The 12104-nt window shown below is 34.9% G+C and overlaps 1 protein-coding gene across 2 annotated transcripts in view; it reads right to left on the reverse strand.

The window, feature by feature from the left end:
• The window catches only part of Usp15 (ubiquitin specific peptidase 15), a 91363-nt gene that overhangs the window by 56403 nt on the left and 22856 nt on the right, over positions 1 to 12104 (reverse strand). For both annotated transcript variants that reach the window (XM_048418220.2, XM_048418219.2), the window contains exons 4-5: positions 8196 to 8322; positions 4346 to 4491 (exon numbers count right to left, since the gene is read on the reverse strand). In XM_048418220.2, the coding sequence (XP_048274177.1) occupies positions 4346 to 4491; positions 8196 to 8322 (273 nt within the window). The remainder of the gene's footprint in view (positions 1 to 4345; positions 4492 to 8195; positions 8323 to 12104) is intronic.

Raw genomic sequence — 12104 nt, forward strand, 5'->3', positions numbered from 1 at the left:
GTGCCTTGATCACACATGGAGATGTGAGGCAATTTTCCTCCAGTGTGCATGGGCCTCAGTCAGACTTGGCAACAAGTGCCTTTACCTACTGATCCATCTTGCCAGCCTTAAATTATGAAAACTTTTAGCACATAACTGATAGTCACACTGATAAGAATTCACAACCAAATTACACTAATTCAAGTACCCTGCTGCAACTTGTCTCAAATAGACAAAAATCATCTAGGTCAATAAAAGGCCCATGCCAAGATAAAGCTATACTTTTTTTTTTCTAAAAAAAAAAAGATTTATTTATTACGTATACAGCTTTCTGCCTGCATGTAAGCCTGCACACCAGAAACTATACTTTTTTTATTTTCTCAAAACATCCCTAACACCTTTCCCTTTTATATTCCAGGTTAATAAAGAGGCCCTTTCTTCTATTTTTTTTTGTTAGGGATGAATCATGTAAGGAAGGAAATCTTAATTTAAAAATACTTATTATTTTGTGATATTACTAAGGAAAAATTAAACATCTAAAATTTTATGGTAAATCTACAATGCAAGAGAACATGAACTGAAATACAGTATACCACAAATGAATAGCTACAATTTTGCATGCTGTCCTACATCCTCACAGCAGCACTCCTTGGAGGACTATGTGTTTCCAGACCATTTATAAATTGGCTTTTGACCATAATCACACAGAATGCAATAGATAAAATGTAATGGATAAAATATAAAATGTGAAATGTAGTTGACATTGAAATACTCATTCAAAATTTCATGTAACTTGTTGAGACAGCATTCATATTGAATAAATACTAAAGTTGCCTTTGACTAATGGATTTCATACACTCAATGTGTTCTGCACCAAGCACCCACCATCTTTATCTTTACCTCTTTGATGTTCTTCTCCTTACCTACCAGTTTATCCATTATCTCAATTTTCTAATTATCATCTTAATAGAAAGTATATATTTTCAAAGATTTATTAAGTAGAATTTATTGAGTGATTCTTAGCTTAAAAGATTTTCTTTACTACAACTTGCAACTACAGTGACATACATAAACCATATCCACATATTCATAAATATTAGGGACTTCTGGAGAAATTAAAAGTTTTAAAACAAGGAATTTCAGCTATAAAAACTTCCAAAGTTATGCATTATCATTTAGCAATAACATTTTAGTATTTAATAACATTTTTACTTAAAATTCCACATTTTATAGCTACATAGTATTAATAAATCACAAAAATAAAATTCACTCCATTACTTAAATAATTTTCTTTATTCAGATCATTTTCTAAATAATGTTTTGCTTATTATTAAAATTTAAGAAAAATTCCAAATTTAAATTATACACATATCAAAAGGAGACATGAAAAAATATACAAGTATGGGGAGGGAAATGCTTTGGGGGAGGTAAATGCTTTTGTACTGTATTTCTCTCTTAAAATTTTTTAATCTGTTTATTTTTGAGTAATGTACAGTTTTGTGTATGTACTGTGACATACACACAAGTCCAGGAACCTGCAGAGGCCAGACAAGGCATTGAACCCTCTGGAACTGGAGGTACAGGTGATTGTGAGCCACCCCATAGTTGTTGAGAACCAAACTCAGGTCCTCTTCAGTAGCACACACTCTTAAGCACTGAGCCGCCTCTCCAATTTCATGCTCAGTTTCTTAGGGTACTTTAACATACAGTAAGGTGGAGAGGGCAGGATAGTGTTTCTTGGGTTCGGGAGATGGCTCAGTAGCCATGAGTGCCTGCTGTGCGTGTTTGGTATGCACACACAAAAGCTGGCCATGGTACATATGCCTATAACCCAGCACTGGGTGGGGTGGGCTGTTGGGACAAGAAAGTGGATGCTGGGAACTTGAAACAGCGAACTTCGGGTTCGGTGAGAGTTCTATCAAAGAAAGAAGGTATATACAGAGAAGCTGACACTGATATTCTCCTCTGGTCTCTGGACACATAGAACACACACAGTTTCCTTTATTTGAAAATCTTAATTTATATTCTTTGAAACATACCTCCTCCCAAATGAACAAGTCCTCACAAATATTTAATCTTATTAAACTAGCTTAATTCTCTCATCCAAGTCTAATCTTCAATTGGACAAACGTGTATCATCAAGAATATCAAATTCTTTAACTTTATAAGACTACGTTTTCTCTATGTGCAGGGAAAATAATGTCCATTTCATAAGGCCTCTAAAATATTGACTGAATTAACGCTACACAATTTCAAATTATGCTCCTACTGCAAGTACCAATAGATGGCAATCAGGGCAGAGGCTTGTGTCCATTGGAAGATGAAGGGAACTCATTAGCTGTGAAGAACATTATGTCTTATTTGATCTTCAATCAGGCAACTCTCCTACTGTGAATAATGAATTTCAGTTTCACTTAAGAATGGCTAAAATAAGTGTGAAAATCATTACTTTCAAGTTTTTGATATTCTGGGGGGATTTATATGGCTAATGACACCATTTTTTTCTTTCTTTAAAAGATTTTAATGAATGTGTACAGTGTGGGCACAAGCCTGTGCAGCCAAGGTCAGTCTCAGGTATCATTGAGTCACCTGCTCTCTGAAGACGGGGGTCTCACTGGAACCTAGGTTTGCCCATTACATGAGGCTGTTTCAACTAGGAACCCCAGGATTTGCTTGTCTCCATCACTAGCATAGCAAGCACTCGGCACAATGGACTAGTTTCTGAGCTGGGGTTCAAACTCAGGTCCTTAGGCTTGCGTAGTACAACTTGGCACACCTGACTAGTTCCCCAGCTAACCAAACTGTTTTTGATAGTCTAGTATAATACTTGATATATAGCAGATATTTACTAACAATTCATCTCAGTTTCTCTGAGTTTTTTTAAAATAACTATATTATTGATGTTAATAGTAATTTTCAATAAACTGTCAGAAAAAATTATCTACACATTGAATCACCAGTCATTGTGTTAGGCATTAATAATTAAAAAAAAACAAACTCTAATCAAAATATGAACCTTAGACTTAGTATATTTTTAAAAGATACTAATAAATCAATACAGAAAGTAGGGGGAAAATTCTTAAATGAAGATCAATGGATACTGATAAAAATAAGGACAGGTAAAGAGCTGTTTTTGGGCTGAAACTTGAAGGATAAATTGATGCAACCTGATGGTTAAAATAATTTTTTACGGGATAGATGCAGGGAAATGGGAAGACTGGGACACTAGGCAGATGAACAATGCATTCAAAAGCTCACTGTAAGAATACTATGGCAACCAAAAGACAAGGATAGTCTAAAGATAGACAACTAGACTAAAGATAGACAACTAGACTAAAGATAGACAACTAGGCTAAACCATGGCCTGTACATTGGTTAAGGAGTCTGGACTTCATAACCTTTACGAAGCCAGGAAAGGCTTACGAGACGCAAAGAGTCAGATTTACACCTTAGAATGGATATTCTAGTGAAGTATGACTACGCGTATTTGTAAGAAACTGGAGGTAACAAGGCATGCTGACTATGAAAGACAAGGGCTGGCAAAGAAATAGAAATTAGTTGAAGAGATAGCTACAAGGTAGATTCAGTTGCTAATTGTAATTAAACACTATATATGTATATGTAATTTCTCACTATATTTAATTATTTTAGACTATACCAAAAAAGGGAAGATCGAATTGGGAGCTGATAGGCCCAAAAGCGATAGACAAGCTAAGGTTCCCTAAGCCTCCAGCTCTGTTAAACCAGTTTAACTGTGATACAGCTGTCTCCGCTTCTTTGTGCAATACCTATGGCTGCTTTTACACCGTTACAATGGGAGAGTCACAGTTGCAACAGAGACTTACATTTGGCCAGTAGAGACAAAAGACTATTTGATCCTTATTTAGTCTGCTGATCTATCTTACAAAATTAGCTATTTTCAGTGAAAACATTCCTAAGAAGTAGAGTGTTTCGAAACATAACAAGGAAACTAGAATTTACAATTATTGACCAGTGAGGACAGAGAAGAGTTAGAAAGAGGTAGTCAGAGACAGACTCATAATGTACTACACAATAATTACAAAGTTTTTAAAGGCAAAAATAATTAAAAGCTGAATTTAAAATAAGCATTCCTGTTGGGCTGGAGAAATGGCTCAGCAGTTAGAACATCTGTTGCTCTTTCAGAGGACCTACGTTCAGTTCCCAGCACCCAAATGAGGCAGCTTACAACCACCTGTAACTCCAGTTCCATTTTTAAGGGATCCAGTGCTCTCTTCTGGTCTCCATGAGCACCAGACATGTACATGGTTCAGACATACTCGCAGGTACTCACACATACAAATAAAATATAAATAAACAAATCTTAAAAAATTATTGCTAAAAATACCTGTCCTTGATATAAGCCAGCATCCTGAATGGTGCTATCTGGTTTGTTCAGTGGCTCAAATGTATTACTCATATACTTGTTCCACAATCTAGTCTCCTTCTCATCTGGAATATTGAAGATTTTTCTTATTTCCTTTTCAATTGTATCTAAGATTTAAGAAGAGAAGATATGTAAATATAATACATTTTTAAAAAAATAGGTATATTAATTACAAAGAGGTAAATGCTTACCAGTTTAAACATTATAAATTTATAAAATAAGGATAAAATAGCAAAATCAGATAAGCAAATACATAGACCAGCTATCTGTTTTTAAAGGGAAATGGTAATTTTAACACTGATAGATGATTATTTGAGGAATTAGACTGCAAAAGAAAGCAGAAACAAAAGAATGATAAAAAGACCAACATTAGAAAACATTCGTATTCATAATGCAATCAATTTAACAAATATCTTAATCAAATAATGAGAATATATTCCCAAGATATGCTATGAGACTATGTGTGGGATGGCAGAAACAATCCAAACATTCCACTTTTTTCTTATAGATTTCTTCCTAAATGAAGACGATTGTTACATATATCTAGTGTGTGTGTATTTATTGGTGTGTGAGGAAGTATGTGCATGCATGGGTGTCGTCATCAGAGGATAACTTGAATGAGCTGGTTCTCTCTTTCCACCATGTGAGCTCCAGGGACAAAATTGTGCGACTGTCAGGTGTGGCTGCCAGTACAACTGTACCTGATGAGCCATACTGTTGGCCTGATACAACCATACTTTTTACCTGAGAAACTGTAAGAGGATGCAACTGATTACCAAGATGGGAAGAATGTGAATTAGAGGGTTGCAGGCTAGGGAAGAGTCTAACTTCATGTATAACTATAACTCTTAACATGCATAAATGAAGATACAATGTGGCTGAAACTGGAATCAACAGTGTTCAGTTGAACATTAATATTTTATGTCAGGAAATCAGATGAAGTTAATTAAAAACAAACAAACAAACAAAAAACCAGATATGGACCAAGGGAGAGGAGGCCAAGTATGGAGATACCAATACTTTCCAATTAAGGAGTTGGTGGTGTTTCTAGACAAGTAGTGTACGATGTTAAATTTTGCTGGCTAGTTAAGAAAATGGGAGACTTTTAAATCATCACTCAACTGGGCAGTGAGGAACTCAGCAGAGACCACGAGAGAAAGAGTACAGAGAGTTAGCACTGCTGCAGTGTGCCTGAGAATGGATAAAGTAGAGGCTGCAAACAACACGCTAGCTGAGACGGCAAGTACAGCTAAAGATAATGGCAGTCGTTCCTCTCCATACCTTAGCCTGCTGCCCTGCCTATCTGCAGTAATTGATTTCAAAATAAATAAATAACAAAAAAAAAACAACAAATAAAAACAATGACAGCGAAAGACAACAGGGAGTGGCTGGGACTGTGTGTACGCCAAACACTGGAAATGAACTGAGAGACTAAGCATGTATTTTTCCACATATCACTCTGACCCTATTACTCATGAAGCAAACGAACATTTTTCTAAATACACATAACAGAAAATTGTGAAGAACATTTCTTGTAGGAATATTTACTTATGAATGTCAACCAATTTTATTAACTTTTATTTAAAAAGCTGTTTTTAGTAGCTTTAGAACAAATTGTGTCCTTACTGGTTATTCTTGAAACATATGAAGTTGAATTTAATTGGACACTCAGCACCCAATTACACAATTTAGATAATAAAAGAGTCAAAGGCAAGTATTTAAGGCCTAATATTCTAAACTCAAATTGTCTACTGCTATCATCTTACTATCTATCATGTGGGTAGTGTGAGTAGAAAACACTATTTTACTAACTCAGAAACACAAAATTGGAATTTAATTTCCTAATTCTAGGTAGACAATAGACTTTAAAAAAATTAGTTTCAATTAAGGTTTTTAAAGACCAAAGGGAAAACATGCACACACACACGCACACACACACACACATGCACACACACACACACACACGCACACACACACAAAATCTTTTGCTTATTATCCTAATTCCAAGCAGTTTGAAAAACATCCATTTAACAATAAGAAATTTCAAGTTACCAAAAATTCAGTTCATTTACAATATTAAGACATATATTCCATGCCTGTAGCCTTAAAAAGTATTAGGATATCTAAAGTATATGGGTTAAAATCTAAGATCAAACTTTTCGAACAGATACTCTGTATAAATTACAATTGTCCTCTATAAATTTTTGTTTAGTACTTAATGCAAAAACTTCCTAATGGTTGTTTTCAATGCAGAAATTAAAATCAATTGCTGATTTCATGAGTTTTTTTAAGTAAAATAATTATCAAAAAAAGGTATCTGATGGACTCAGATTTTCTATAACATTTCTGTAAAAATCAAAATTCATAACTTGGTAAAGATTTGATGATTACTAATTATACTAACATGTAGTTATTTATATTCCAGTTGGCTATCGATCTCTAGTTGGCTTCTAAGGATGCACAAGGTGTCTGTAGGTTGCTGAGGGAGAACTGTCCAGCAGCTTCCCCAGCCGTCATAAGCCCTTGAGTGCAGTAGCACAAGAACAGCCTGCAGCTACAGGTAACCAACAGCCATCCCAGTTGATATGAGGCTGTTAGAGAAGGCAGTCAGAGTTGAGGAAAGTCATGCTTGGTGCTGTAAACCTGGCTAAGAACCCGTGACAGGAGAGGTCACAGACCATACATGATGATTTACTATTTTGCTAAACTGGTCCAGCTACCTTCTAAATACTTATCCTTATAAAACCATGGTTACAGTGCAGCTATCACCCCTCAGTTTTTTTCAGTTAGTGTTCTTAGTGACAGTGCCCAACTTCACAATACACTAATTTCTCTGGCATGCTGAGTTCTGCATGTCACGTTTCTCTACTATTTGTATTTTCCAATAAGATCACTATTACTACTATCTTTTAAATAAATACTTTATTTGAAGATAAATGTGTTCATATTTGTTAGTACTGTGAATTATAAAGGTATCAGAAGAGAAGCTAATGGGGGTGAATATCATTCTATCACATACATGTATGAATATTTCATAATTAAAGCTATTAACATGTATAATATATATATAATTAAAAATTTTAATGTGCTCAATTCAATGTCAATTTTTATATAAAGCTATATAGAGAACTAGGTCCACTGATAGTTGAGACTATGTTTTTCTTTTAATTTCTCTCTCTCTCTCTCTCTCTCTCTCTCTCTCTCTCTCTTTCTAAGTTTTTTTCAAGACAGGGTTTCTCTGAGTAACAGTCCTAGCTGTAGTGGAACTTGAACTTGCTTTGTAGACCAGGCTAGCCTCAAACACACAGAGATCTGCCTGCTTCTGTCTCCCGAGTGCTGGAATTAAAGGTGTGTGCCACCATTGCCCCCAGTCCCGAGACTACAATTTTCAAGCTTACTCATTAACAAAAACCCTTCAATATGCTGTAGTCAACATCAAGCCTGCCGTCTTGGCTACTTACCTGGAATAAAGAAAAACTGACTTTTTATTCTCCATACTTGGCCAATTTTATTTAAACATGGTGTACTTAAAGTTCTACTTAAATTTATATTTTGTTGTTACAAACAAGGCATGCAATGTTCAAATGCTAATTTTAAAATTTGATTCTCTTAAATTAAAAATGACACATTCAATTCACTTAATAAAAAAGAAACAAGCTAGTCCACTATAAACTAGGACATATGCATGGAAGCTGAGATTCTACAGTGTTTATGAATATCCCTGTAAGCAGATCAGTACCACAGCAGACTACAACCAAGAACCATGACTAAGTCTCTAAAAACAGTGATGTGGGACAGGACTGTGCATTACCTATTGTGTCAGCTTTGCTAAATCTCCGTGTGACAACATTGTTCATGTTTCCATTCTCACAGAGCTTCAGTTCTGTGAGATACACTTCTACTTTGCAGTGCTTTACAAACATACCCTGTTCTACCACCTAAAAAGACAAAAACAAGTTAGTATGCATTCTCTCAATGTAGTTCTCATAGTAATACATATCTTTAACAAAGCCTCAGAAAAACTAGACATTCAATGAAATATAATTACCTATTATAAACAATTTAAAACATTAACAATTTAGAAAGGCATCATACTAATTTGTTAAGATTTTGATATGCCATAAACAATTTACCTAAGTTAAATCAAAATGACTATAAACCAATTTCATATATATGATTTTCACGTATAGCTATGAATAAAGATACAGACAGATGTCTACCTTTTTTACAGTGCTCTGACACTGAAAACTTACAAAGCTTTGTGTAATTGTATCTACAAGGTCTGTTATTACTATTTATGTTAAAACATGTCTTTTAAAATGACCACTCTGTCCCTGTATTAGATACATTTGTTTCACTCTCTAAAATGACTTAGTCTGACCTCTAAATGGGTACTTAGTAAGTCTATGCAGCACACAAACAAAATAAAGAAAAGCTGTCAAGCATGCAAGAAACGAAATATAAGACAATAAAGTATTTTATGTTAGGTTCACCTTTGAAATAAGTGTATTTCCTTTTGCTCTTCTAAAGGTTACCTGTAGGATTTCAGTCATGAACACTGTTTCTGAAAATAGTAATTGGCCTGATATGTGATACATTAGACAGATATGGCAAAAGGGAGGCGCCAAGACTCATGAACCAGCAGGCTCATATCAAAGTCAGTATGGGAATCACAAAACTCCTTTCACCGTCAGGAAAAACTGTTTCAACCTAGGGTTTTGAAATAGTTTATCTTGAGTTTCTTAGATAATCCAACATGACTTTACTTTCTCAGATATGTTCTCTTCATTATGTTTGTTGCAAATCTTTACAACAGTTTATAGACCATATTTCTCACATTTTAATAACTTAACTCCCAGTGCAAAACTTTTAAGTTCTAACCAAGATGCTCTAGCCCTCTTACAGAGTCACGGTGTTTAAGAATGTAACAATATACTGAGTTTCTCTAAGACTTTCTCATAGCTATTTGATAATAAAAAAAAAACTAGGAATCAAATATTCTTGGGACTGAGACTCATATCTGAGTAAAATCCTAAGATACTATAAACTGTAATTTTGTTTAGCTTCACTAAAGTCCACATTACAATATTTCTCCACTAAAATTAAATTTCCTTTTCTTGACCTGAGAAACTGATTTTTAGTTTCATTTCTCTCACTTTTTGCATTTAGTTGTAAAGGTCCTCCTAAGAACGACTGACCTGCTTCCTTTTCTTTTGTAGAAATGCAGTTTCACTATGTGACCTAAGCAGACCATCTCCACCTCCCAACACTGAATAGTGAGATCATGGGCACATGTCAGCAGGAACCATGTCTGGCTTAACAATTTTTTTAAGTTGTATTTTTATTATCATTTAGTTTAAATTTTGATTTTATCTCTTCTCTGGTTTTATTTAAAATGATACTGTTGTAAATAGTTGGGGGATCTTAGTCTCTTTGTTACTAATTTCTAGCTTAATTCCAATAGGAACTGGAAACACACAGGATACCTTCTATGATTTGTCATTTCAGGAGTTTGTCTGATGACCCAGGATTTGATCAATTGCTCGTTATCTTTATATACAGACAATAGGCAGTACAAGTAGATATTAGGCACCACTTTGGCAAATCACTAAATTCATTATACTTTTTTTTTAGTTTTTCAGTTTGTAGATCATTTGCAACAAAGATCATATTCCTCATAGTTTCCTACTACTCTTCTACGTCCTCACTAGTACCCTCCTCAAACCGCAAATTCTCAGTCTGCTCATGGCCTTTTATTTATTTATTTATTTTTTGATACTCACCTTATACTTTCTGATTACTGAACAGCCAAGGCCACCATAGTTCCTGCTTGTTAATACTCCGTATCCGGGTTCCTACACTAGTTTGAACAGCCTACTGACGCATGATGAATTACCTTAAGGCTTCAGTAACTGCAAAAATCTCACATCATTTCTGAGGGCCAAAAATCTGTGGGCAGTTTAGCTAGGCCTATCTGGGTTAAGATTTCTCAGGAAGTTTCTGTCGAGTTTTAGGCTATGGCTTCATAAGACTCACTTAGAACTCATTTTACTAGCAAGGGGGGCCCCTTCCTAGAATACACACATGTCCTTAACATGTGCAGTTCAGGTTCCCAGAACAGACACCTGGGATAAACACTGTATGATCTCCCATCTTAATCTTAAATTATGTCACACCAGGTGTAGAAGACACCAGTATTCCCAAACTAGGGGATTAGCATCAGGAAATACACAGGAGGATAAAGAACTACTACTCCTTCCCTCGAACATAGACTCCTGGATTGCCAATTATTTTCCTGTAGTGCTAAAAATAGTGCACTGCTTCCTGGCTTCCACTGTTTGCTAGGAAATCATTTCTTTGACTTACTCTTTAGTAGGACAATGTTAATAATATTGAGAAATATCATTTTGTCTTGTTAACTTTTGATTATGTATTTATATTATTTCAGTCTGAGAAACAGTGTTTCCTGACTCTGTAACTTGGTATGCTCTCAGTTTGGGAACTACTTCAGCTATTTCCTCTTCAGGTATTAGCCCTACCTGCCCCATTCCCTGTCTCTCCTAAGATTCCAATGATAGGTACTTATAGTGACTAAGTTTAGTCACTATACCAAGTACAACTTCACTTTTTAAAGATATTCTGTTTCTTGGTATAATTTCAACATTACATATTTTCTACTAACATCAACTGGCTTAAAAATTCACTTTTCAGCTCTCTTTACCATTACACTCAAATATAAAGTATACTGTTTATATTATTAGTTTCAAAAGTGTCAGGATCTTGTTTGATAGTTTTGCGCTACTTCCCAGTTATTTATTTTTTGAGCTTACTAAGTCTATTGTCACTATGAAACGTCCCTTACGAGTCTATGCCTACTGTCACTTTTCCATTTTGGCTCACACATTGCATCTCTTGCTTATTTCCTTGTTTTCTGGTTAGCTTGATTTTTAAGGCAGAGTGCCTGATACTAACTTTAGTTGAAAAGTTTAAAAACTTAGTCTCCAAAACATAGTTCCTTTTGTTTATGTACCATAGATTCTTTAATGTAACCAGAGATTGATACAATTCGGAGCTGGACATCAGACTCTATATTAGTTACTGTGTTTATTTCTTGACGTAACTTTTCTCTCTATCTCAGGGTAGAGTAAAATTTAACTTCTTAGACCTACTGAATTAATTTGAAGGGAAGATGCATTGCTTTGTTTGTTTGTTTTTTGAGATAAGGTTTGTCTGTGTAAGAATTCTAGCTGTTCTAGAACTAGCTCCTCTAGAACTAGCTCCTCTAGAACTAGCTCCTCTAGAACTAGCTCCTCTAGAACTAGCTCCTCTAGAACTAGCTCCTCTAGAACAGGCTGGCATCGAACTCACAGAGATCCACCTGCCAAGTGCTGGGAGGAAAGGTGTGTGCCACCACTGGAAAGATAAATTTCTATAAGAATTCCAGACAATTTTATGTATATTAAAGTTTAAAAAGTACATGCTGAAAAATTTGAATTCACCCTATTAAGAACAAATGCATAAACTTCTAACAGACTTCTCAAACTTTTCTTTATAACTGTGTGAACTTTTCATGATTCTTTCTTTTCACTTTCATTTCCTTAGCTTTCAAAAACCAAATTTCAATAAGTCCTTTAAAAAAGACTAAGAATTTTAAAAAGGCAATGAATTTGTTGATAAGATCTAGTACCAATCCTGAAACTTGTAGTGTACTCCAGGTATA

Source organism: Myodes glareolus, chromosome 26 (genome assembly GCF_982192425.1).
Source record: "Myodes glareolus chromosome 26, mMyoGla1.1, whole genome shotgun sequence".
In the NCBI taxonomy this organism is placed as follows: Eukaryota; Metazoa; Chordata; class Mammalia; order Rodentia; family Cricetidae; genus Myodes; species Myodes glareolus.